Source organism: Lygodium microphyllum, chromosome 8, assembly GCF_053477565.2.
Source record: "Lygodium microphyllum isolate KBCC chromosome 8, Lygodium_microphyllum_v1.1.10, whole genome shotgun sequence".
NCBI classification, from domain to species: Eukaryota; Viridiplantae; Streptophyta; class Polypodiopsida; order Schizaeales; family Lygodiaceae; genus Lygodium; species Lygodium microphyllum.
In genome coordinates this window covers 21,716,879-21,744,580 of record NC_141142.1, presented here as the reverse complement: position 1 = coordinate 21,744,580, position 27,702 = coordinate 21,716,879, and the positions used below count along the sequence as shown (strand labels likewise).

At 42.1% G+C, this 27,702-nt stretch overlaps 1 protein-coding gene across 1 annotated transcript in view; it reads left to right on the top strand.

Moving 5' to 3' along the window:
- Positions 1-13,398: 13,398 nt before the first annotated feature.
- Positions 13,399-27,702, top strand: part of LOC148032046 (uncharacterized) — a 47,835-nt gene continuing 33,531 nt past the window's right edge. The window contains exons 1-4 of the mRNA XM_087682663.1: positions 13,399-13,833; positions 14,420-15,461; positions 15,568-15,813; positions 16,012-16,283. Of these exons, the coding sequence (XP_087538789.1) occupies positions 13,705-13,833; positions 14,420-15,461; positions 15,568-15,813; positions 16,012-16,283 (1,689 nt within the window). The 5' untranslated portion in view covers positions 13,399-13,704. The remainder of the gene's footprint in view (positions 13,834-14,419; positions 15,462-15,567; positions 15,814-16,011; positions 16,284-27,702) is intronic.

The following is a 27,702-nucleotide window of genomic DNA, read 5'->3' as shown; positions in this document are numbered from 1 at the left end:
CTAGATACATAACCCACTGAACAAAGGTCAATACATAATCCAGAAGCATATAAATACCATTGACAGCACCCTAACATCCATAAGTACCATGTCCAATCCAAGAGATCAAATTAGCTCATAATAGGGTAACTACATCCAATAATTAGCAAGAGAGCATGTAGATGTCACAATGAGTCCCACAGTCTCATTGTGATAAGCTCAAGCTCAACTGCACAAATCAAATGTTGTAGTACAAACAAGTGCCAATGTGACTCAATAAATAAATCCGAGTAGCTCCCAATAAAGCAAAATTCCAATGCCAAAGGAGCAAGCAAAGCCCAAAACATCGTGTGAATGACATTCAAGCATCCAATATCCATGTAGCATTTACCCAGAAGCATTGAATCCAAGTAGTCTATAAGACTCAGACTATAGCATCTAAATAGCATCCAAGGATAGGGATGACAGCCAATGCAAAGCATCCAAGTTCTAGTCTCAGCTTAGAAGCATGTCATAAATATATCCATACGCATGCATGACAGCCAAAGTGTTGGTACATCCAATATACGATACCTGCATAGCTTGAAAGTATAACGAGCATAATCTTTATTATACAACTACTTGCTATCCACACTGAAAAACATTGAAATCTCTGCTAAAATTGAGCCAATGCAAGCTTAATCAAAAACCACGAGCATTCCAAGACATGTGTCGAGCATCCCCAAGCTTTAAACTAACATTTGAGCATCAATACTAAGCCTCGGAAGCATCAAATGATAAGAGACATATGCTTTTCTGAGATAAATGATATCCAACCTTGCTATTATAGCAATGAAATCTTTGAGAAAACTGAGCCAAATGTGTGCTCAAATTGGTCCACAAGCATAACCATACCATCTCGGCACCAAAATAGCACCCCTGAAGCATCAAACATGCATTATGGAATTTAATGTTTGCTGTTCAAACCAGAACTTCTCTATTCTAGGTGAAATAGAGAAGAGAAAACTGCACAAAATCAACTATATGAGTGCTCAAATTTTTAGCCTTCGTCATGCTCTTCGTTTCTACCTATAGATTTCCTAAATCTGATACCATATGCAAATGTTATGGCCAAAATACGACAGTATTGTCGAGCTACTATAACTGTTTATGACTTCTACAGTATGCTCTATATCCACTCAAAAATGGATAAAATGGCTCCTCCTCAACTCAATGAGCACTCAGCAAGACTTAGCTAAGCCTTGGGAAGCTCCTCAATAAACATGAAGCAAGTTGGAACAAGTCAAAAGAAGGAAAGACTCAATGCATACCTTAAGAGAAAGAAACAGTGGTTGCCATAAAACCTTTAGTTAAAGCTTTGAATTTTGGCTAAGCTAAGGGGTAAAGAAGCTCCTCAAATGGTTGGCTTTGATACCAGTTGAAGGGAGTGAGTCTGGAGTGGAAGCAAGGGCTACAGTGGAAGGAGCAAGAGCAAGAGAAAGAGACAGACACAAGATATAGGAACTCCAACAGTCTCACAACATGTGACAGCCTTCCCTTTTTCAAATGGATAAGGCAAGCAAACAATTAATTTTTGTGTAGTAAGTTGGGCAATAGAGTACCTCGGATCCATTATCCCACAAAACTCATATATTTGATTGTGGTTTTTTTGTGGAAGAATTTTGGTCATGTCACACACTCAATCCTTAACATCGTTTCAAAATTGAAATGTTAGTACTAATATGCAAATTTCATACCAACCTCACCCATTAAACAATAAGCATATTATCTAGTCACTTCATGATAGATTGAAACTATATACCATGAGAAAACATAGTGACTAGCCTGCACAGACACCATTTCATAATTAAACATAGGCATAGTTGCAAAACCATCACAAGAATTTTGAGATATAAGGAGTATTTGGTGTGTAGATCAGATGTTGTATGCGTGCGTAGTGAATGCGGGAAGGTCCCCAAGAACAAAGAACTCTACAAATCTTCATAATTTCAAGTACAAAGCAAAAACAAATTTGCACGACATGAGACAAAAAGACAAATTGGGTGCAATCTTCCCCCATGTCTTGTGTGAACGCTTCACAAGGCATGTATTTATAGATTTATATATCTTCAAGCCCAAAAATAGCTCACTTTACAAATAGCATGCTTTTGCTTTTAGGTTTGCTTTTGCCCAAATATAAAGTAGGGCGTTTGGGTGTCCAAAAGTCTGGTTGTGCCCAAATATAAATATCAAATAATGAAATATTTAACCGAGCGCTTATGCGCATACAGGATAATAAATATTTTGTCAAGCGCTTTAATAAATAAGCACACTTAAATAAATATTGGTGCCATGCCTTTAGTGATAAGGCACACGCCCATAAAAAATAGTAATTCTTCTAGGTATTTGGATTCATGTCATCGCCCGGTGCTACCCAACTTCACCATCGCTTGCTCTACACATCAACTGAAGCATTCACAATTGTTAGAAAATAATTAAAGAAAACCCAATAAAAGTGAATACATAGCAGTCTTCAACTACAAAATAATTAAATAGGTTGGAACTTTGTCATAGCCATAATTTAATTCGAGTGTGCACTCTAAACTTGTAACGTCCATTAATTTAATATGTATTTTATGGAATCATTCGCTGTGGAATCACTCACATGCACATTAAATTAATTTGATGCTCGAAAAGGACAAACGTCCCCATCAGCTTCTCGCACAAGGAATCCACCTTGTGTACGAGCCCCGACAAATACCAGGAGGCATATTCCATGGTGGATTCCGTAACTATATTTATTTTCTGGGAGGCATATTCCATGGTGGATTCCATGATTATATTTATTTGCCGGGGCTCGTACACAAGGTGGATTCCTTATGCAAGAAGCTGACAGGGACGCTGTCCTTTTTTTGCGTCATATTCATTTAATGTGCTCGTGGGTGATTCCATAGCGGGTGATTTCATAAAATACATATTAAATTAATGGACGTTTACGAGTTTAGAGTGTGCACTCGAATTAAATTAAGGTTAGGACAAAGTTTCAACCTATTTAATTATTTTGTAGATAAAGAATGCTAGGCATTCACTTTTGTTGGATTTTATTTAATTATTTTCTAATATTTGTGAATGCTTCAGTTGATGTGTAGAGGAGGCGGCTGTGGCATTGGGTAGCACCGGGCGATGACGTAAATCCAAAAGCCTATAAGAATTACTATTTTGATGGGCGCACGCCTTACACTAAAGGCATGGCACCAATATTTATTTAAGTGCGCTTATTTATTAAAGCGCTTGACAAAACATTTATTATGTTGTATGTGCATATGTGCTCGATTAAATATTTCATTATTTGATAGTTGTATTTCGGTACAATCCCGACTTTTGGACGCCCAAACGTCTTACTTTATATTTCGTAAAAAGCAAACGTAAAAGCAAAAGCATTCTATTTGTAAAGTGAGCTATTTTTAGGCTTGAAGATATATAAATCTATAAATACATGCCTTGTGAAGCGCTCACACAAGGCATGGGAGAAGATTGTACCTAATTTGTCTTTTTGTCTCATGTCATGTAAATTTGCTATTGCTTTGTACTTGAAATTATGAAGGTTTGTAGAGTTCTTTGTTCTTGGGGACCTTTCGGCATTCACTACGCACGCATACAACATCTGATATGTGCACCAGTGGTATCAAAATGAAGTTGAGATCATAGTGCGTAAATCAGATACTGGATGTGTACGTAGCGAGCACCGGAAGGTCCCCAAGAACAAAAGAACTCTATTAAAGCTCATAAAACAAGAAAGAAGATTTGCATGACATAAAAAAAAGAGACAAATTGGGTACAATCTCCCCCTATGCCTTGCGTGAGTGCTTCACAAGGCATACATTTATAAATTTATTCGTCTCAAAGCTCAAAAATAGCCCAATTTTACAATTAACATGATTTGGCTTTTGTGTTTGCTTTTGTCCAAATAAAGAATAAAGTGGTTGGGTGGCCCAAATGTCAGGGTTGTGACTAAATACAATGTCCAACAATGAAATATTTAAACCGAGTGCCCATGCGTATATATAAAATAATAAATATTTGTCAAGCGCTTCAATAAATAAGTGCGCCTAAATAAATATTAGCGCCACATCTTTAATGATAAGACACGCGTCCATCAAAAATGACAATTTCTTCTAGGTAATTTGAATACAGGCTATCGCCTAGTGCTTCCCAATGCCACTGCTCCCTGCTCTACACATCAACTGAAACAATCACAATTGTTAGGAAATAATAAAATTAAACTCACAAAAGTGAATGCCTAGTAGCCTTTAGCTACAAAATAAATAAATATGTTGGAACTCTGTCATAACCTTAATTTAATACGAGTGCACTCTAAACTCATAAACGTCCATGAATTTAAATATGTATTTTACGGAATCACCCACTATGGAATCACCCATGTGCACATTAAATTAACATGACGCCCGAAAAGGACATACGTCCTCGTCAACTTCTTGCACAAGGAATCCACCTTGTATACGACCCCCGCAAATAAATATAGTTTTATAAAAGCCATTGCAAAATCTCATGGAATCCACCATGGAATATGCCTCCTGGAATCAAATCAAGAGCTTCCAATCGCTTGCCATCTCGCGCGAAGGCGAAGCTCTTGGAACGAACGGGCTCTACAGGCTGTCTCATGATGAACTGATAACACAAGCATCCCTGTCAGCTTCTCGCACAAGAAATCCACCTTGTGTATAAGCCTCGGCAAATAACCGTGGAATATGCCTCATGGCATCAATATTTATAAGCAGTATGCAACCATGGAAGCCAACTTGTATTTGGACACTAAGGTCCACACAAAAGTATCTAAGAAAAGAGAGATAGAAAGAGACATACTCAAACTTTGCCATGGCAAATAAGGTGATTCGACATCATTGGCAAATTTGGCAACCACGAAACCATATCCTTCAACATGCACAACCACCCATCATATGGAAATCTACCAAGGCTACATGCACATCATCCCCTCACTAAGTGCAAGTAACATAGCTAAATAACACACCATGCATGAAAATTGTAACGAGGCGGGGACACGGGAACATGGCATAGGAACATACTAGTCACACTGACTGTATATAAGGTGTAAGAGGGTATTATGAGGCATCACTGAATTATCAAGAATCTCTCTTTTCACCTTCACAAGCTCTCATGGCTTCTTCTTCTTCTTTCTCCCTTTCCTCTCTTTCTCTCTCTTCTCCCTATCTTTCTCTCTCCTCTTCTTCTTCTCCTACAGTCATTCTCTCTCTTCTCTTCCTTAGTTAGGCTAGCTAGGTCTCTTTCATTACAAGTGGTATCATAGCTTTGTCTTTGATCCTTCTCTTTCCCATAGATTTAGGGTTCTTACAGTTTCTCACAGTTAGAAAATCTCAGTTACATATTTCTCACAGGTACATAGGGAGTACTCAGGCAAGGTGTCAGCCCTCTTGAAGACTATGGCAACCTTTATTGGAGCTTTCCCAAGAACCATGGACACATCTGGAGGTAGAAAGATAAATTTGGCAGGTCGTCACTAATTTTCATGAAGAGTGTACTAGAGTTAGAGAAGCCCAAAAGCACAGTTACTTTTTCAAGAGAACCTTCTCTCTCCTTCTTTCTTCAAGCTGCCATGGAACCTTCAACTCAAGAAGTGCAGAGATCTTGCTCCCCCCTCTTCCTCAGCCTGAATGGCTTATCCTAGAGCCTTCCCCGCTTCATGCTCAGCATCTAGAGCACCCATGAGCCTTGTTTGCCTTGCATGGAGCCTCCTGAGGCCAGCCCGAAATTTACGGCACATTTTGTGCTAAGTGGTCTGCTCTCTTCCTCTTGCTCCAGCTCAGTTTCAGCACTCCCTGCTTCATCCTCCAGCTCTTGGCATACTTCTAGGCAAGGCTTGAGCACGGTTTTTGAGATTTCCCACCAGTTCTTGATATATCTCAAACCCTACTATGGGCAGCAGCCATGGTAGCCATGAAACCTTCAACCAAGCTCATGGCACACTGAAGCCCCTTCAATTTTTTTTACCCCCGAGAGCCTTGGGAGCAGCCACAAAGCTCCAACAAGTGAAGATATATGACATTGAAGGCCCCCATACAACCACGGGCTGCAAGAAGAAGGGCAACCACAAATTTCTTGGAGAGGGCAACCATTAACTCTTCTTCGAGCTTGAATAAGGTATGTCAATTGGTTCTTGCTCTCTCTTTTACATCCAATTGTTGAGCTTAGCCACTTGATGAGAGAGATGGAAGAATTGCATGCCTTTTTAGAGCTTGAGAGTGCCAATTGGATTCCCATCCCCATTCCACACCCTTGAAATGCATGCATGGTTGAATGCTCTTTAAATTTCTTTCCCCATTGATCAAGATTTTACTCTAATCCTTAACTGTACTCTTATCTTCACTCCGACCGATAAGAAAGAAATTTGTAAGAAGGGTAAGTCATGCAATCAATGAGTCACTGATTTGCAGAGGTAACCCCTTTTCCCATCCCGTTTTCCTTATCGATCATGCATATCATGAAAGGCCCAATCCTCAAATTGTAAATGCATATCACGCTGGTTGCTTAATAATAAATGTTTTCCATGTATATTCCAGGTGAGGAAAAGCCCGATGCCAGGCGAGGTGGCAAGACAAAAGAGGGGTGACCCCCCCTTGTCATCAAAGACCCTGAAGGGGTGCACAACCTGGCTCGGAGGGAACTTTGCCCACCTCCTGGTGATTCGGAGCCCAAAATTTCTTGCAGGTACAGGTACACTTGAATGAATACCCCAAGCCCCGATCATTTACATTCCACAACCTTGTAGATGTATTGGTAATGACATGTATCACTTGGGAATGTATGATGGATGCATGCAGGATGGGCAAGGTATGCAGTCAAGAAATGGTCTCAGCAAGAGAACTATTGATGCAAATGATGTATGGCTCTATGTGGCATTGAGAACCACCATTGAGGCCCAGGATGTCTTGAAATAAGCACCTCAGCATTGGGATAATGTATGCTCATTGAAGGAGTTATTGCAAGGTGTTGTAGACAGCCAGTCCCGCACAGTCAGCCCGCAAAAGTCAATTAGAACAAAGCCTTCTTATGTGACTGAGCACGAGCCCCATAGCTTGATTCGAAGAGGGTATCCCCGCTTCAATCTGAACCAAAAATCTCCCCATTCCATCCTACGGTTTGGGAGATACGCCCAATTTTGTGCTTAGAGGTACAAGGGTAAAGTAAAGGCCCAAGAGGACTTCCAACGTGAAATAAGGGACTCCCGTGCCTCAATAAATGATCCTAGCTCAGCCCAAGAGGATCGTGAAGACATGTTTGAAGATGGTGTCCCCGAGATGGACCGCTTGTCTATGCTTAACTATACTATATGCCAACATGAGACCCATCATGCCGACCGACATCGAGAGTTGGAACAATGCCATAGGGAGATGGAAACTAGCCAAGATCATCGTCATTCCAAGATGATGGCCAAGATGGACTTACTCATTGAGTGCATGGGCGCCCTCATTCCCGCCATCACACCCTCCTCGGATCGACCCAAGGAGCATGTCCCTCCCCGTGAGGCCAACCGCCCTCCTCCCTTGGAGATCGGGCGTAGCCCACAAGGTTTTGGTGGCACCCATGGCGTTTCCCATAGCGCTTATGAGACGGGCGAGCCCTCCACTCGACATGATGAACCCATCCTTCCCTCCCCCATTACAAACCCTTCGAGCCCATCCTTGGGACAGTAGCTCCCTTGTAATGGAAGCTATATGCACACTCATGGGAATGGCCAGCAAGGGCCTAATGCAAATTTTGGGCAACATGGAATGCAAGGTGTATATGGGTAGCATGCACATGGCAATTTTGGGCAGCAAGGCGCCAATGCTCAGCCCAATTCGCATTTAATGCATGGGCAGTATGGTCATTTTGAACAGCAAGGTCCTAATATGCAGTTTGGTCCTCATGTAATGCATGGGCAGCATGGCCCACATGGAAATTTTGGACAGCCACTGGGTTTGGACAGCAAGGCATGTATGGGCAGCATGTAGCACATGGCATACATGGACAACAAGGCCCAAATGAGTTGCGTGACAAGATTGTGTTTGCTAAGTTTAATGGGCAATCCTCATCCTCGACTGAATTAGAGGAATTGACCTCTAAATTGGAAGCCTATTTTCTCATTTATCCCCGTACTGACAACGCAAATATTATTTTTTCCTCCCTTCACCTGGAGGGTTTTGCCCACACATGGTGGAGATTTATTCAAAGAGAAAACCAGCAGTTTCATGATTGGAAAGATTTCAAGATGTATATGGTCCAAGTTTTTGTCTCCCCGGTAGAGAAAGAACGTTTAGCTAGGCAATGGTATCAGTTTGATCAGCGAAATCTCACCATGAGGGAGTATACCAACCAGTTTATGAACCCATCTATGTATGTTGAGACCGTCAGTATGAGGCCAAATTGCATAAATACATTTATGGGCTAGATGCGCATCTTTCAGCTGATGTAATGGCTCAAAAGCCAGCCACTTTGTTTGCAGCCATAGAATTGGCTAAACGGTATGGCCGAAAATACCGTCGCAATGAGGGCATGCAACCAATTGCAGGATAGCAAAGATACCCTACTAGGCAACCCCCATATGTTGGTAATTACCTCAGCAACAATGTAGGGAATGGTAGTCCCAAAATCCCCACCTACCCCACTTTTAATGCTGAAAGGAAATATGGCAGTTTTGGGATAGCACCCCCTTCCAAAAGTGACCCAAAGTATGCTGAAAATAAGACACGGAATGGCTTCAGTTCTAATGGTCAAAAATTCATTCCTCCCGAGGTTGTCAAGGATCGCAAGGCTAAGGGCTTGTGCTTTAAATGTGGGGATAAGTACACGGCTAATCATGCATCCAAATGCCCCTTTAAGAACACCATTGTCAAGTTTAATAGCATGTATGTGTTAGAAGATAGTGACAAGTTGGAAGAGGACTCGCATGACACCTCTCCCATGATGACACTTGCTGAAAATGTTGAATATGAAGAGGATCTTGACACCGATCAGTTTTATGACTCACCGGATGGGTTCCCTTTTGACCCCTGTGGCTGCCCCATAGATGGCATGCTTGGGAATGATCCTTTGCACTCCACACTTACCACTATATCAGCTTGCTCGATCTCCATGGATGCATGGACTGGCTCTAGGAGCCCGAACACCCTACGGGTACATAGTAACATTGATTGCAAGAATGTATACATTCTTATAGACAGTGGCATCACGCACAGTTTGTGAATAAATCGACTCTTGCCCATTTGACATGTATTCCTATTGAATTATAGCAACCTCTTAAGGTTCAAGTGGCTAACAAAAGCGAGGAAATAAGCTCCCATGTATGCACACAAGTGTCTCTTATGTTGGCCGAAAATTATGCAGCAAAGGTGGACTTAATTACCCTTGATATGGGCCCCATGGATGTGGTTTTAGGTTATGGTTGGTTGCAGCAATTGGGAAAAATCTCTATGGACTTCTCTCAGTTGTATATGGAGTTTGTAATGCATGGGCATCTTGTACATTTGGAAGGCATCAAAGAAATTGCAGATTTTTAGCTTATAACAACAAGACAACTCAAAAAGGAATTCAAGAAATGCTCACAGATATTTGTCTTGCATTTGCATAAGGATATTGATGACCAGCACACCTTAGGGAAGCAAAATGCAGCACTAAAAGCACTTTTGGCTGAATATGAGGACCTATTTCAACCCCCACCACTCTTCCACCTCAGAGATCGGTGGATCACCCAATTGACTTGGAGCCCCATGCCAAGCCCATCAATAAACCCCCATATCGGCTCTCTAAATGTGAACAGGAGGAAGTAGCTAAGCAAGTCAAGAAGCTCACTGAAATGGGATTCATAGAGCCTAGCTCTTCCCCTTATGCCTCCCCAGTTCTATTAGTTAAGAAGAAGGATGGATCCTTCCGATTGTGCATTGACTATCGTGATCTCAATAAGATTACCATCAAAAATAAATATCCCATCCCTTGAATCGATGACTTGCTTGATGAGCTCAAGGAAGCATGCTACTTCACCAAGATTGATTTGCGATCAGGCTACCACCAAATCAGAATGAGAGTGGGTGATGAAGTTAAGACAGCCTTTCGAACTGATTGTGGCTTGTACCATTTCCTTGTCATGCCGTTTGGGCTCACTAATGCCCTCGCCATGTTTCAGAGCCTAATAAATAAAATATTGCAATCATGGCTTTTCCAATTTGTGTTGGTATTCTTTGATGATATACTCATTTACAGCAAGTCACTACATGAGCATTTGAAGCATGTCAGACAAATTTTTGATATACTAAGAGAGCACCGGTTATTTGCCAAGGAAATCAAGTGTGTCTTCATGCAAACAGAGGTTGAGTACTTGGGACACATTGTTAGTGAGAAATGCATCCAAGCTGACCCTAAGAAAGTGGAGTGTGTTCGAGATTGGCCCACGCCCACTACCACTACCTCCTTGCATGGTTTTCTTGGCCTCTCCTCTTTTTATCGGATATTTATTTGCCATTATGCCACAATTGCAGCACCATTAACTAACAGGCTGAAAAAAGAGGCCTTCTTATGGGATGCTTTGGTTGATCGCAGTTTTAAGCAGCTGAAAGAATTGCTCACTTCAGCCCCCATCCTCGTATGCCCCGACTTTTCAAAGGATTTTACCATTTAGTGTGATGCTAGTGGATGGGGTATTGGTGCAGTCTTGCTGTAAGAACATGGTGTAATAGCATTTGAGAGCTGAAAATTGGATAATAAAGAGAGAGAGAGTTGCATGTTTATGATCAGGAGATGTTGGCAGTCGTTCATGCTATCAAAAAGTGGCACCACTACTTGCATGGCAATAAATTTAAAGTGAAAAGTGACCACCGTGTGCTCAAATACTTCTTGACTCAGCCCAACCTCACTCCCAAACAACGTAGATGGGTATCTACCCTATAGAACTATGACTTTGAGATCACCCACACCCGTGGCAAGGACAATATAATGGTTGATGCACTCTCTTGCATGTGGGCATACAATGTCTCATCTATCATTGAACTCCACCATGATTGGTTTGAAGAGCTCCAAGAGGCCTACTTGCTTGATGCTGAATTTAGCCCTCTTTTTTAGAAATTACAACAAGGTGTTATGGATGACAACTCTCAATATCAGCTCCACAATGGCCTCATTTGGATCTATGGCTGTATCGTAATCCCCCATGCCTCTCCTTTTACCCAAAGGATACTTGAAGAGATGCATTCTTCACTGATTGCTGGCCACTTAGGGGTGTTCAAAACATATGACCACATTTCAAAAAGCTTTCATTAGAAAGGCCTATGGTGAGATGTTAAAGACTTCATGTTGTAAAAAGGAGACACCTTGACTTTCAAGAGGGTGAATTGGTACTCCTCAAGGTCCCCAAGTCACGTTATGCTATACTCAAGGATGGTTCTTGCAACAAGTTGGCACATCGCTACTATGGGCCCTACACAATCATTATGAAGGTTGGGGAATTGGCCTATAGTCTCCAACTCCCTCCCACTACTAAGATCCATAATGTCTTCCATGTGAGCCAATTGAAACCTTTCATTGGCACTCCCAAAGATTATGTAGAGGAGCTACCCCCCATAGATGAGGAGGGCCTTATTCAGTATATTTCTGAAGCGGTCATTGGGCAGCGTGAAAAGCAACTGCGTACCCATTCTATTCATGAATACTTGATCAAATGGCAAGGCCTACCAACAGAAGAAGCTTCTTGGCACCCAACCTCTATCTTGGATGAGCTTCCACACCTCAAGGAGGCTATATTGGCTGGAACTTAACCACATTTGATCCCCTGTTTTGGGCTGCAGTCTGCGTCTGGACAACCAACTATTTTGCACCAGTTTTGGTCCTAACACATTTTTAGCCCCACTTCCCAGACATGGGCTGAAAGTACACCTCAAGGGCTCCGCGACGACACCTCATTGCCCCAATCGGGGTTTCCTAGAGGAAGTTATGGCTGTTTTTCTCCAGCCATACTGTCTTGGACAGCACACTAGTTACTTCTGGATAGCCATCTGTTCTGCAACAGTTTTGGTCCTGATGTATTTTCAACCCCCCTTCACCCACATGGACTGAAAGTACATCTCGTGGGCTCCGTAATGACACCTCACTTGTCCCATTCTGAGTTTTTTACACAAAGTCATGGTTGATTTCCTACAGCAGACCCCTACAGGACACCATGCTGTCCACCCCGTCCAGGGTATTGTCTATCATGAAATGGTGGATTATAATGCGGGCGAGACCTTCCCATATGGCCTCCTATACCTCACGCCTTTGGCGCCCCATTTCTCTTCTCTGTCCCGCCACCCTTGCTTATTGCCATCGCATCATGCGCAGAGCCGTACTCGGGAGCTTCCACTTTTTCTTTTCCGGTTCATCCTTTGTTTTTGAGGATAAAAACTCTATGAGATTGGATGGTTTGTAACGAGCAGGGGACACGGAAACATGGAATGGGAACATACCAGTCACATTGACGGTATATAAGGTGTAAGAGGGTATTCTGAGGCATCATGGAATTATCAAGAATCTCTCTTTTCACCTTCACAAGCTTTCATGGCTTCTTCTTCTTCTTTCTCCCTTTCCTCTCTTTCTCTCTCTTCTCCCTATCTTTCTCTCTCCTCTTCTTCTTTTCATGCAGTCCTTCTCTCTCTTCTCTTCCTTAGTTAGGCTAGCTAGGTCTCTTTCATTACAAAAATGAACTGATAATGACTGCTAAATAACACTATGCATAGAATAGGCAAATAAGGATCTTGCACATGCCATGGTTTATTGGTATACTAAGAATAAAAAAATTGTGCATTAGACATAAACTCCACCCCATATGCCTCACACATGTCTTCAAGATTAACTATAGTAGAGCTAAAAAGTTCAACTATAGTAAACCAAAAGCTAGAGTTTGGGCACATGAGATGAGCAAAGAAGTGGACCTCATCTCACAAATAGTGAGAATCCATAAGAATTTAAATTTTACATGTGCTATAACAATGCTACTCAATCTGCGGTTGATAGGAGAATATAAGATCTCCTTGTGGTACTCGTGGAGGTCATGGTTCAATTGAAGCTTGCTTGCCATATTAGGTAAGTAGTCACACCATGGTAAACCTTTTTATGCTTGCATTAGGTCATGTGCCCCTAATGGCAGGGAATAGCTTGAGAAGTCATGCAAAGGTTAGAATGACATGGCAATAAACACCTACATAGATTACGTGTGAAGGCCCTTGAAAACACATGCAAAGGCCCAAAAGGAGGAGAAGAGGGCAGGCCAATATCAGAACCAAATAAAGAAAATAAACATTTGTGTAATTCACAACTTTAAGAATAAAGAACTATGGAGCCCCGTCGTTAACTCACAAATCACAAATGCTATAGCTTCCCCCCTTTTCTCAAGCAGAGGGAGGGGGATCGGGCGGACGGAAAAAGGGCGAGGCAGCATAACACCAACTACAACGAAACCAAAGATTCATATCCCTGCCAGCTCTGAAACGTTTAGGCAGCCCATCGAGTCGACACAGAGGGGGGAGAGAGAGAGAGAGCGAGCTGGAAACCCTGGCCTTCCTTTCCTCGGTGGCTGCTGCTGCTGCTGCTTCTTCTTCTTCTTCTTCTTCAGCTCTCTCATCCTCTCTTCTGTATTTTTGATGCACTCGATCTGTCTTCCTTCCCTCTGCTGCCTCCACCATCGCCATGGCTGCGCCTGATCTCTTCGATGCCTACTTCAGGCGGGCGGATACCGATCGCGATGGCCGCATCAGCGGACAAGAGGCAGTCGCGTTCTTTCAGGGGGCTAACCTCAACCGCGAAGTTCTAGCCAAGGTAAACGCGCATCCATTCCTTTACCTTTCTCCCTCTCTCTGTGTATGTTTCGTCCGTGAGCTGCGATGGTATCGATCAACCATTTCTGCCGCCATTAGGGCTTACCGAGCCTCGTTCGGTCTGTTTCACCTCCCGTTCTGCCACGCAATGATACGGTGTCTGTTTCTGATCTGTAATGCATCAGATGCAGTTGCCTTTCCTGTTGTCACAGATGACAATGTAGCCTTGTAAGTGCATTATTGGCAGTAACACATGTATCGCCATCTTATGCCTGCTCAAAGCTTTGTCTTAACCATCAGAGCTGTATGGCTTAGGCGTTTTGTTTGATGATGTCGTTAAAAGCAAGCCAGATCCTCACATCCCATTCATGATGATTGTGAATGGTCGATTCTGATCAAGTGTATTCAGGCATATGGATCCTTTCTTTTAGATTGAGGTCAAGTTCCTCAGTTACAGATGAATGTTAAAATGAGGCATCACTCATATCACCCGCATGGACACATACTGAATATTGGTTTATTTGTTTGTATATGCTATTGAGAAGTTTCACTGCACTTACTGCTCGGATCTATGTTGCGGTTGGTAGATTTGGCAGTATGCTGATCAAGGGCAGACTGGCTTCCTTTCAAGGGCCGAATTCTACAATGCGCTTAAGCTTGTCACTGTTGCTCAGACAGGACGGGAGTTGACTCCTGCTATTGTAAGCCGTGCCTTGCACGGACCTGCTGCTGCACAAATTCCTGCACCGCATATTCAATCGGTGGCTGGCCCTGTTCCTGGTCCTCAACCAGTAGGTGCAGTGAGGCCTGGGCCTGTTCGTCCATTGGGACCGCCTTCGCAACAATTTTCGCAATACAACACACCTGCAGCTGCCCAAGGTGGCCTGAGACCAGGTACTCTGACACCTCAACCAAGGCCTCCAGCCCTACAAACACCTGGTGGTTTGACTGGCAACACAGTTGACTGGCTTACAAACAAGTCATCATCATGGTCTGGTCCAGCCACTAACAGCAATTTATCAGGCCAGAATGCTCAAGCAAAGCCTTCAACTCCAGTCTCTTCTCCTTCTGTGACGCAAGACCTCTTTGGAGGTAACACATTCCAAGCTGGAGCTACTTCTGCTGCAAGCAAGGCTCCACAATCAAGCAGCAGTGAACCTGACCTTTTTGGAGGTGACGTTTTCACAGCTGTCCCAGTCAAAGCACCAGCTATACCGGTTCAAACTCCGCAAAATTTGTCAGTGGCTGCTGCTAAGCCACTTACGTCACCTGTGGCTACTTCCCAGCCACTTACGTCAGCACCACTTCAGAGAGGCTTTCAACCTACTGTTCAACCAGACACATCAACATTTGCACTTGTTCCTAGCTCTGTGCCAGCAGCATCTGCTGCCCCGAATAAACAAATTCAATCTGTTGGCATGCCAACAGGGGGTATCAGACCGGCTTTGCAAAGGCAAGGACCTGATGGAACTGCACCTGGTATGGATGTCACAAGAAGTTGGCCTAAAATGTCAGATCCAGTTGTACGCCGTTACACTAAGATTTTCTTTGAAGTGGACATTGACAAAGATGGGAAGATTAGTGGTAACCAAGCTCATGATCTTTTCCTCAGTTGGCACCTTCCGCGAGGTTGGGAGAGTCACTGTACACTGTTGATTTGTAAGTTACAGGATGGTTTTGTCTATGAAAAGCCACGGTTTCATACTCAATTCTATGTTGTTGCTTTTTCTTTTAGAGGTTTTGAAGCAAGTATGGGATCTAGCTGACCAAGACCATGACAGTATGCTCTCTTTGCGGGAGTTTTGCACTGCTCTTTATCTGATGGAACGTTTTAGGGAAGGCCGTCCCTTGTCTGCAGCCAGCCCTTCAGCATTATATTTCGACGAATCTGGGTTTCAAGCTCTTCGTCTTGCAGAAGCCCAAGTTGCTGTTAATCAGAATTCTGCAGGATATAACTTACCTGCGTGGCAGAATAATCCAAGTATGAATCACAATATGAGGCTTGTGCACATTAACTTATTACTAGTTGATTTTCAACTTATACGTTTAACATTCCTAAGCTTGGGAACGTTACACACACAGACACACACACATATACCTCACACATGTAGAATATTGTTTTAAAGCTCTCTTGCTGTCTATTTGGCTATCTTCAAATTGATTGGGTGGTCTTTGGCAGGTGTACTGCAGCCCGCAGGTCCAGGTGTCCCAGGAGGTTTACCACCTCGGCTGGTACTACAAGGACAAGTGCGACCTGCAATACCCATTCCAGGAGGTGTCCCTACTCAACTAGTACAGCCAGGACCAGGTGCTGGCAGTGTTCCCAGCCAAACATTTCAACCAAAGTCGAAAGCTCCGGTGCTTGAGAAGCATCGTGTCAACCAGTTGAATGCAGATGATCAGTTAACACTTCAGACGAAGCATCAAGAAGCAGCGGATGCAGAAAAGAAGGTTTGCCACATTCCTCATGGCAAGCATTTGAAAGAAGTTCACACTGCTGTTTTGAAATGCCTCAGCATCATAGTAGCATAAAAACGGGGGACAAGGACAGGGTTGGGGATGGGAAACAGCCTAAAGCAGGGGATGGGGGATGAGACTGCATACATAAACAACATTTAAATATCATAGTCACCAAATGTATGCATGTGATGTGGTGGGTGGATGTGTACTATCATGGAAGATGTGCCTGTGTATCCATTTTAGAAAAATTTTGCGTGATTTGAGCTGATTTGATATGACTCCACATCGGAGTCTACTGATTTTGTATGCATGTACACTTGTATATTTGAGAAAAGGGGAATAAAGAAATATAATTCGTATCAAACATTTTGAAAGAAACATAATTAACATATCAAACATTTTGAAAGAAAGGGTTGAAAACTCAAAAAAAGAGAGCCTCAAAACTTCAAAAAATAAAAGAATCCTTCTCAGAAACATCCCTTGCTAGCCATCCTTAACAAAGGGACATGATAGGGGGTGGTTGGGGAATGGGGACAACTATTGGGTATGGGATAGTGACAAAGAGATGAATACAAGAAACTGAGAATTAATAGGCAATGGAATCCATAAGACAAAGTATGAGATGAACATTATAATACCACTAGGGTATTAAGGATGCATGATGATGCAATATACAAGTAATGGTGGAGAGGTGTATATAAAGAGGTCATTGGGAAGAGACTCAAGATAATAGGCGGGCCATAAATTCAGTTGCCTAGCTGCCCACTCAGGTGACCAAATGACAACATTGTAAAGGACTTAAGACCTAAGACATGCACACTTTTAATACCCTCTCTTAGCTCATGGGTGATGAATACAATGAAATGTACAATTATGATAGGTATATAAGTGTTTTGGTTCTAGAGGTTGAGGATGCATGGGCAGAATTTCCACTTGGCACAAAGAGAGGAAACTTGCCATGTGAGGTTGGGGCAGTTGTGGGAGAGCATTTGAGAGTGAGTGCTTGAGTCCTTACTTGCTTAGAAGAGGGAGAGTGAGAGCTTGCTGTTTGAGGCTTGAGGAAAGGAGGAGTTTATATAGAGTTTAGTTGTAAAATAGTTAAAAAGGGACCGAAAATGGGCAAAAAATAATCACTTGACAATCAGATCAATGGTTAGTCAACAATGAATGACCAAGAAAAAAGAGGCATGTTTTTTGTGTGGATTTATACAGCTATGTACTATACGATATAGTATGGATCATATGGTATGGATTAGTTTGTACCATGTATGAGTGCACCTATGTAGTCATGTAATTTCATCTCATGCTTTCAATTTGAAAAATTTCCAAGCAACAACCAACTTGAAAGCTTTCAAAGTACAAATTAAACTCCTTGAGTCGGTCCCATTGTGAAGATGGTTTAGAGAGAGAGACTAGATTTTCAATTTTTTGCATAGTGCATCATTTTGCGCGATTCCAATTGTGATCGGAAGCAAAGAAATTCAAGAGATCATGGCGAAGAATACTCCTTGCAATTCCAACACTTGGCAAATCCCAAATTTCATGGAAGATAAGGGAGTCTTGAAAAAATGCTCCTTCCCCCACAAAAAAAAAAAGAGAAGTTTGTGCTAGCAAGTATGAATTCCTTCCATAGTACCAAAATGTCATGTGACCAATACAAATATATCTTAGAAGTTTGAATAATATATATACTAGCAGCTTGAGTACCTTGAGTGAAGCCATAAAAGATCACCAAGTGAGATCAGCCTTCCTTTTGGAGAAAGGGTGGTAATGACTTGATTTATAATAATTACAGCAATAATAAAATTCACGGAAACTGAAATTCAACATTACCACTTAATCTTGGACAATGAACAATCTACTGGCCCCAAAATTGGTATCCTTGTGGTATTTTCAAATCTTGTATTGCAATTGGATGGAATATAGTGGGATTCCTTGAATCTCCTTTGCTCTTCAATTGCTTCTTGCTGTCAGAATTGACAAGCAAGCCTTCAAACCAATTTGTCCATTGGTTTGCTTGGGGTAATTGACTTTCATTGTGCTCCTTGGGTGACAAATTTAGCCCCAAATTCATCATTGGCTGGTTGGCCTCTCGAATCTCTTGAAATTCTTCAATTTTAGTGGCTAAAAGCTTGAAATTCAAGTTCTAGGTTGGCAAATGTGAGCACACTTCTTGAAGAGCTGATGAACCTTAATCCTTGTTGTAAATTAGGGTTTACGATAGAGATTCTTTAAAATCTTCACCTCCAATGGTTGGAATTGTTAGAGTTTGCTGAGGGAAGATGATAAATGGTTGGAGAATGAGAGAGAATGTTGGAGGGAGAAAATTTAGACCTTCATCACGAGAAAATGGAAGAAATCAGTTGCTTCCTTGTCTATACAGCCATGAAAGTTGTCAATAACTACTCGAATATATTAAGAATGTTATCACCTAGCTGCAACAATCCTCTCGTTGTTGTCGCTTGTTGTAGGGTTTTTGATATTTATTCGTTGCTCTAATGGCTAAGATCTATCTCAAACTCCTAGCTACAAGCTTTGTCAGCTCTCTCTCTCTCTCTCTCTCTCTCTCTCTCTCCTTTCTTTTTCCCTCTCGTCCCTCCCGTTTCCCCCCAACCCACCCAAGGCTTCCACAAGTTAGAATGATCCTTCTCTAGCCTCCCATAGCTATCTTTTTACTTGCATGGGCAAGATTTGCCAATTGGCAACCTTCTTAATCCATTTTCTCATTCTCAAATTAATTTTCATAAAATAAAATTTGAAAATCTATATTTTAATTATTTCTTGCTAAGAAAAGTAATTTGACCCAGAGTGTGGACACTCAAGATATTCTTTGTGTCTTTTCTTGGTGTGGGTATCAAAAGTTTGAAGGAGAAGGTTCTTCTCCTTTTCTTGCTTATGCTCAAACTTTTCTTTACTTGATGAAGATGTCGCAAATGCACGGCTTTGTGGATTGGCTCTTCAAAAATTTGTTTGTCATGGGGATGTGAAATTTTTGAAATGCTTTAATCGTGGTAGTGACATTTGATTAATTTAATAATTAAATGTGTAATGTTGTAAAGCACAGGTGATGCACATGGCAATTATTTCATGGTAATAGGCCAAGGACTTTAGGAAGCAATGGATGCCAAAGGTTAAAGTTGTGATAAGTTATGTTAGTTGGGTTTTGGATGTTAGTTGGTGTTAGTTTTGGCCCTAAGATAGTTAATTGACCATTAATCGTGAGAGGTGACATTAGGGACTAGCATTAATTAATTAATGAATGCTAGTCTAAGGGTCAATCAGGGTTGGGGACTACTTGAGGTTGCAAATGGCCTAGCTAATTAAATTGTGGATTGGGCAATTTTAATTTTGGGTAGGGTTGAAAGGGTTGAAATTAATCTTTAATCTTTAGAATTAATTGATTGGTTGAAAATTAATTAATTGGCTAGAAAATGCTAGAAAATGGGTTAGAATGTTGCCACTTGGCAAAAATGCACATGCAATGGGAGAGAAGGCTGTTCGAGGCTGGTAGAGAGCTATTTAGTGCTTTGAGCCTGAGGGGGAGAGAGAGGAGGGGCTTAATGGTCATTTTCTTTGTGCAGAACACAACATTTGCTGCAAGCAACAGATATTAGGGGCCTATAGGAGGTAGATGGCTGTAGGGAAACAAAGAATCTGAAATTTCTCTTATCTCAACATTCTCTCACCTCCTCTAGCTCGTTCTTAGCCATTCAACAATTCTCAACCATTTGGAGTAAATCTCAATCAAGTTTGGAGAATAGTAGTGAGAATTTTGTTGTAAACGCTAAATTTGCGGAGAAATTAGGGTTTAGCAATCACCTTGGGACCCACGCCATTAGTAAAGGCATTGACATTGAGATCAACACTTGAAATTCAAGGAATTGTCGAGGATTGCAAATGCTAGCTCATCTTGTGTGATTTGGGGTATTATTCAGCCAATTCATGGCTCCATTTGTACAAGTCGTGGGTGAAAATTAAGGGGTAATTGGCCCAAATTGTTGCTGATTGATTGTACAACAAAGAACTTTTGGATTAGTGGAGGAGATTGTGAAATCTTAGGCTGTACTTCATCCATGATCAATTCTAGTTAAAGAGATATCACAAGGGGTGCTAGTTTTGGGGCCAACAGGGTATCCAATGTCCAAGATTATGATGGTATTGTTTGCATTTCAGATTATGTTCATTTGTTAATTGCTGCAATTAAGTGCTTGATTAAGTTTTATCACCCTCTTTGAGAAGGAAGGTTGGTTTCATGGTTCCATTGCCGGGACACTACTCAATCCTTTAATTTGGTGGGGTCGAGGCATTTTATTGCAAGGCAAAGCTTTGTGCTAATACCGATTTTTATGCTCAATGGGGTAATTACAGCAAGATGTCTTCATACAGTGAGATGGAATCAATCAATGATGATGCCTCGTAGTATGGGCTTTCACATGGGGAAGAAGGAAATGCAATGCTTGTTCTTAGACAAGGCTCACATGATGGACAGCAAAGTGAAAATGTTACTGTTGGGCAAGATGCAGGGCCTTCAAGGCAAAATGAGACTAATGACCAGGAATGAGAGGAAGAAGAATTTGATGACCAATTCAAGAATTGGATGAGGACAATAACAAATCTTTCTATTGAATTGGCAAAGGTCCTCGGTTTGTTCGATTTTTAAATGCTTCTACAAAGGACAACAGGGGCAGGAAAAAGAAGTCATCTTCTACATCTACAGGATAGCAAGGTGCACTAAAGATAGTGCCAAAGCCTTCACTTGAAGCTTTCGAAGAAGGCAATGAAGAGAAATAGTTGGTTCGTATTGGGCAAGTTGTGCAAGTGCAAGGCCATCATGCTATTCCAATGGATTTTGGGCAGTCAAGCATGCATGCAATGATGGGGCAGCCAGGATACTTTGGTGGTAGCATGATTTTTCATACAATGTTTGGACAAGGACTGCATACGGGTATGTCTCTAAAGTGTTCGAGCAATTTTGTGATGAGAGGGGTATTAAGCGCCTGTTGACTGCCTCATATACCCCACCCGAGAATGGTATGGTTGGGCACATGAACGTGATAATACAAGAAAGGGTTCATAGTATGCTTAGCCAGGTAGGCTTACCATAGTAGTTTTGGGCTGAGACACTGACTACTACTGTACATCGATCAATCAATCTCCTTGCAGTACTATTAACTTTCAGGTTGCAGAGGAGGGGTGGTTTGGAAAACCTCCCACTCCCTATGGTATGTAGTAGCCAATGCACAGTGTGCAAGGCTCAACGTATTTGGGTAAGGCTAGAAATGTGCATAATCCTTCTAATTCTTACATACAATAGCATTGGTTTGATACTTGGGGCACATAGTGGTATGTTTAATAATGCATCTACACCTCTGAATCTTATGGGGTTCAAGGAATGAGTGCTGGTCATGCAAATACTTCTTTTGGGCTTGGTCATGATGTAAATACAACAAATGCTCTCTTTTTGCAGCAACTAGTGTATGACAATTTTACTCCCAAAGGGGCAACAAAGGACCATGATGAAGGGGAAAAGGAGTGAAGTTTGAGTCCTTCAATGGCGCATAAGATAGGTTGAAAGCTTTGACTTTCATTTAGTAGTTTGATGTAGTGTATTCAAGGGGAAACTTTACCAAATCCTCTAAGATTTGGAAGGTAGTCACTTTCTTGAAGGGGAATGCATTGCAATGGTGGTCCACATTGTGCAAGGAAGAGCATTATCAACATGGGTACAATTCAAGCAAATGTTTGTATTGAGTTGCTTGACGAGTACTTTTGAGGTGGACATCATGACAGCTTGGAATACGTTCGTTGATACCCCTTCATGAGCAAGTGGAAAAGTATGTATGTGGGTTGCCCAAAAGAAATTAGGGGATTTGTTGTAAAATCCATCTTGTCTAGCATGTCTTGGCTCATAAAGATTGTTGCTACAGTCGATGATTTGTTGTGGGGGAAGGATTCGGGCTTCCAGTAGGGAGAAGCCAAATAAAAAGTTGTCTAGGGTTGAGAAAAGGGATAGATTTGAAAATCAGCTTGAAAAGAGACCAAAACAACAAAGTAAGGGTTGGAAATCGTTGGTATAACGTAGGGAATTAATGGTTGCATATTGAGTTATGTAGAGTATGGGGCAAAATCATAGATCAACATACATTGATGTTCTTTGATAATGATGCACAAGCTTGTGAAGAAAACTACTAGGGTTTGCACTGAAGAAACATAGAGTGTACGACCATGATAGAAACACAAAGAGACAGACGCAGACATAGAAAGCAAAACTCAAACCCTAAACGCAAACTCAAAACTCAAACCCTGAATGCAAAAACTTAAAACTCAACACAGAAACTCAAATACAAACAGAAGAAGGGAAAGAAGAACACAACTTTGAAGTAAATGAATACTACAAATGAACATAAGAGTGTACAGATACTCAAGGGCAGAGTAGCGTGTCGGAGAGTGATGTCCATCGAAGACGGATCCCAATTTTGTGACCACTAGTCAAATTGTGAAGAGATAAAAACACCAAACGTTGATTACCAGAGTGTAGGCAATTGCAAAGGATGATGCCTGATGATGCGCCAACAAAAGGCTGTAAATGCAATTGCCAGGTGGAGGAAGACGGTCACCAGTTGCTACCATGTGATGGAGAGCTCCAAACGTAGTAGCAAAAGATTGCCTGATGGAGGAGGGCTGCCAATTGTTGCCTACAGCCAAAAGTTGCAAACACAGGGTGCAAATGAAGGTGGAGGGCCAAATGCAGTAGGTAGGAGGGCGTCAGATAGTGGGCAATAGCCTGGAGGAAGGCGCCAAGGCACTATAAGGGCTGATAGAGAGAGAGAGGCAACAATCGAAGGGTTGGATTGTAGACAGTGGGCAATAGCCTGGAGGAAGTGCCAAGGCACTACAAGGGCTGATAGAGAGAGAGAGGCAACATTCAAAGGGTTGGACTGCTACGTGTGTGTATGTGTGTTGATGGTTGCAATATGCAAAAACGAGATAGGTTGAATGGGGGCAACTTGTCTATTTATAGATGTTGAAGGGTGCCCCAAAGAATCAGGGTTTCTTTTGGGGGATCATTGAAACTCTCTTGGACGGCTCCTCTTTTTAGGGTTTTTAATTAATTAAATGTGTTTTGGGGCTGTTTAAGAATGCTAATCAGTTGAAAAGCGTGTTTTAGCTCAACACCCTCTCTCAAGTCCAAAACTAAGCCGAAAGGTTAGACCAGCCACTTTGATTTGTACTTATCCCAAGGCGTCCCATCCCAAAGCAACCAGGGCATCGGACAAAGGGTGCACGTCAGCTACCTAGTGGCCTATCAAGACTACAGAGGCGATGGTTTTCTTACCAAGGGAGCCGACGTGATCACTGCAGAGAGGACGGGCATTGGACAAAGGGTGTACACGTCGGCTGCCTAGTGGCCTACCAAGTCCTACAAAGGTGGATGAAACCACATTGAACTTGTTTTTTTTTGTTTAAAGTGTGAGTGAAATTTTATGGGATGCGGTCGATTGAGTAATAGTGACCTTTAAGACGAGAGTAGGAAGGGTACACCCAACACATCACAAAACAGTACAAGCTTACCCATCCACTCAAGGGTGTTGATGACGAGGAAAGACATGTGATGAGGTATTCATGTGATGAAGGAGTATGGTGGTGTGGTGACAACATCTATCGGTGGAAATAACTTAGGATCCGCTCAAGTGGTTCCTCGTGGGAAAATTGTTCACTTGCTTAAGTGCCCTAGTAGATGATGAAATCATGCAATGCAAAAGGGGAAGGTACAACAGGGGGGAAAAGCCGATTTTGAAGATAGTGTGTTGAAGCTTTTAGAATACTAAGAAGGGTAGGAATTCCCTCTCAACCTGGATGTGGATGCCGAAGAAGTAAGAGGAGCTTGATGTCGGTCTTTGTGTGGTGCCAAGAATCATAAGGAATGGAAGAAGATGAAGTGGATGAAGCACCTCGTTGGAAGAGCAAGGTAGAAGTCACCGCCATAATAGCATCGAGATAGATGTTGCACGATTTGCCTCGGGAGGAAAAACCTCCTTGTTGGAAGAAGAGCAAGTACTCCTAGGATGATGAAACCATGAAAGGAACGGCATGCATTCCCACGTCTCTAGCCCCCAGGTAGGATCAAAGCAATCTGCAAGTTAGCTCTACACTGAAAGACAAAACCTTGTAAAAGAGATGAGAATTTGCAAACACAGAGGCAAGTGGTGAGATGTTCCAAAGCAAAATATAATAGAGAGAAAATCTAACTGAAAAGACAATGCAATGAATGTGTATATGTGTGAGTAAATGTAGTGAAAGATATAAGAATGGAAAAACTAAGGACAATGAATCCTACGGGCTTGACTCTAAGAGTGCGAAAAATTGATGCTAGACTGACCTAGGGTATCCTAGAGACATGCTAGGCTAAGAAGGTGTCCACCATCGTGTATGTCTTGTAGCAGGGCTCTACCAAGGAAATGCCTGACGAGGTGGAGAGGAAGGTGAGATGGATGTATGAAGTGCAACGTAATCGGAACCTGTAGACCAATCAGCCAATCCCTCAGGGGTAGTGAAAGAGACTATTTGTTGAGGTTGTGTTCGGGCCACATGTCCAGCAGCAACAAGGGGTGTTGAAGGAGCATATGAAGCAGGAGCGGAAGGCATAGTTCCATTGGATTGGGCAGTCATAGTAGTCTGTTGAGGCTTTTTAGACGAACGACCTTGGGCCTTGGAGCGACACTCCTCGTCCATATGGCTTGCTCTTTGGCAATGTGTGCAAAACCGGTTTTTCTCAGGAAGTTGCTGCCAGATAGGTTTAGATTCTTTGGTTCCATTTGAGGTAGAGGAGTCACCCTTTGATTGGCTTGCCTTCGCATCTTGCGAGTTCTTGCCACTATTGGTTTTTCCTTCCGAAGAAGAGGCAACCAATCCCCTCTGCTTTGAACCCCCTATGCTTTGAATAAGGTTGTGATGAGGATTTCTTGTGGACTTGATCATGAAGCCTTGCGTAATGCAAGAATTCGCACTCAAAACTCGTAGAAGGTTGGCAATCAAGGCTGTGAGATGATGTGCTGAATGAAATTGAAGTATTTTTCAGGCAACTTATTTAAGAAGAACGTAACTTGATCGATGTCTGACTTTGAAAAGCCAGTAGTGGCGAACTTAGCGAGTAACTGCCTATGTTTAGCCAGCTTGACTTTCAGATCATTCCCTTAATAGAGAACTCTTGAAGCTCAAAGTCGAGATTTATGTGTTGAGTATGATCTCGGCTGCATAGCGGTCGAGAAGGTGACTCCAACGCTCTTACGTGAGCGAGAAGTGTTGTAACTGAGAGTGAAACTCAGGAAGCAATTCCTGAATCAGCTCAATATTGATTGTGGCATTGTGGGCTCTCCATTGACGGATGTAGTTAGGGTGAGCTAGTCGAGGATCCGACATTGGCTCTAGACCAATGATGAGGTCCCATTGCCCAAAGACCCTGAGACTCAAGCACTTGTTGCATGCAATTCGACCAAGTGGTGAAATTTAACCCGTTAAAAATGAGACTGACCACCAAAGCATGTGGGTAGTGTGCAAGGTGGATTCATAGGTAGGGATGGGTTGACTAGGCATGGGCATGGTAGCCAATGAGTAACCCAAGGAGGTGGGAGGGGAACACGTGGAGCAGAAGACGGAAATCCTTGCGTAGGTGTAACCCAAGGAGAGTGTGAAGACACACCATAAGCTGAGGATGGAAACCCTTGCGTTTGAGTGGTCATGTGAAATGTGAATCTGGGGATAGTGAGGGGGATGGCTATCACATTTATCCCAGGGGCTATGGGTGTGCTCATTTGCGGAAAGGTGAGAGTCATTGTGTTAAAGGGTGGCATTTTCCCTATCGAAGTACCATGGTACAAAGAGGTAGAGAATGGGGTAGAAAAGAAGAAGGTGCTAGGAGCGGAGATGGAATATCCAACCCCTAGTGTGTGTGAAGTGAATGTGGAGTGTAATCTGAGATTTTAAAAGGATGAAGAGAGATGATCAAGGTGTGATATAGAAGAGGGTGGGATGGGAGGGAATTGAGAAGTGTTTGTCCCATGCTCAAATGAAACAGAAGCTATAGATGTACTTGAATTTGGTATGCTTCGAGAGCCCCCTCTATTAAAGTTCAAATACGCAAAGCCATTCGGATATCGCATCTCAAAAGAAGAAACATGTGAGGGTTTTGATTCATGCAACTCAAAAGGATTGTACAAACTTGACATTGGACTTGGTTGAGATGGTGAAGATGGATCGCCACATGTTTCGAATGCCGTATATTCTCCTTGATTGGAGAGGTGGCCAGCCTCACCAATCGGTTAGAATGTGGTAGTAAAATTGGTAGAAGGGGTGTAAACATTACTGTACTTGTTGCGATAGTACTCCTCAAAGTCCTCTGTCATGTTAGTGAAATCTGGAATATTAGTAGAAAAAGAAGGTGAAGGTGAAAGTGGAGTGTCGTCATCATGAGGATATGTATTTTAAAACCTCACTTAACATGTGGATTAATATTTAATCACATGATTAAGTAAATTTTGCACATGTAAGGTGCAACTGGGGTTAGAGCAAATTTACGAGCCTAGGATCCGGGAGAATCACGCGATGTATTTTTGAAACCTCACTTAACATGTGGATTAATTTTTAATTACATGATTAAGTAAATGTTGCACATGTGAGGTGCAATTGGGGTTATAGTAAATTTATGAGCCCAAGATCTAGAAAAATCACGGGATGTCAAAGGCAAAAGTTGCTATTAGTTATGTTGCACAGGTACTTTGTGGTATTTGGTGTCAATTGTTGGCCTAGGTCATTCATTTAGCCATAAGTGTCAATTGGCGATACTAGAGAAGTGGCGTTTAATGGCACCTAACGCCAATTTGATGGTCAAAGTTGATGCAAAGATACTCGGGAATGAAAGTTGCCTAGCTAATTTAATTATTGGCCAGTCAGATTATTTTTTAGGGCATCGAAATAATTATTAGATTGTTTTTCAGTATTTAAAGATTGAAAATTAATTTTAATTATAGATAGTGCTAGAAAAACCATTTGGGAAGGTTGTCACTTGTCAAAAATGCCCATGCAAGATTGAAAAATGTCTTTAGAGGTTGGAGAGAGGCATTTTTAGTGTATTCAGCCGGCAAGAGAGAGGGAGGAGATGTTGCTAGTCTGATTTGCAGCCATTGAAGGACCTTTTGAGGCAACTAGGGGCAGGAGAAGACCAATCAACAGCAGGTGACAGCATCTACAGGCTGTTGAGATAGGGCAGCAGCAGTAAATGGCTGATTTTCTTCAATTCTTTGCATCTACAAGTTGTTGAGACATGGCAGCAGCAGTAAATGACAGATTTTCTTCAGTTCTTCACGAAGAAAGTTTGAATTTTCTCTCTTCTCAGCATTCTCTCTCATCTCTC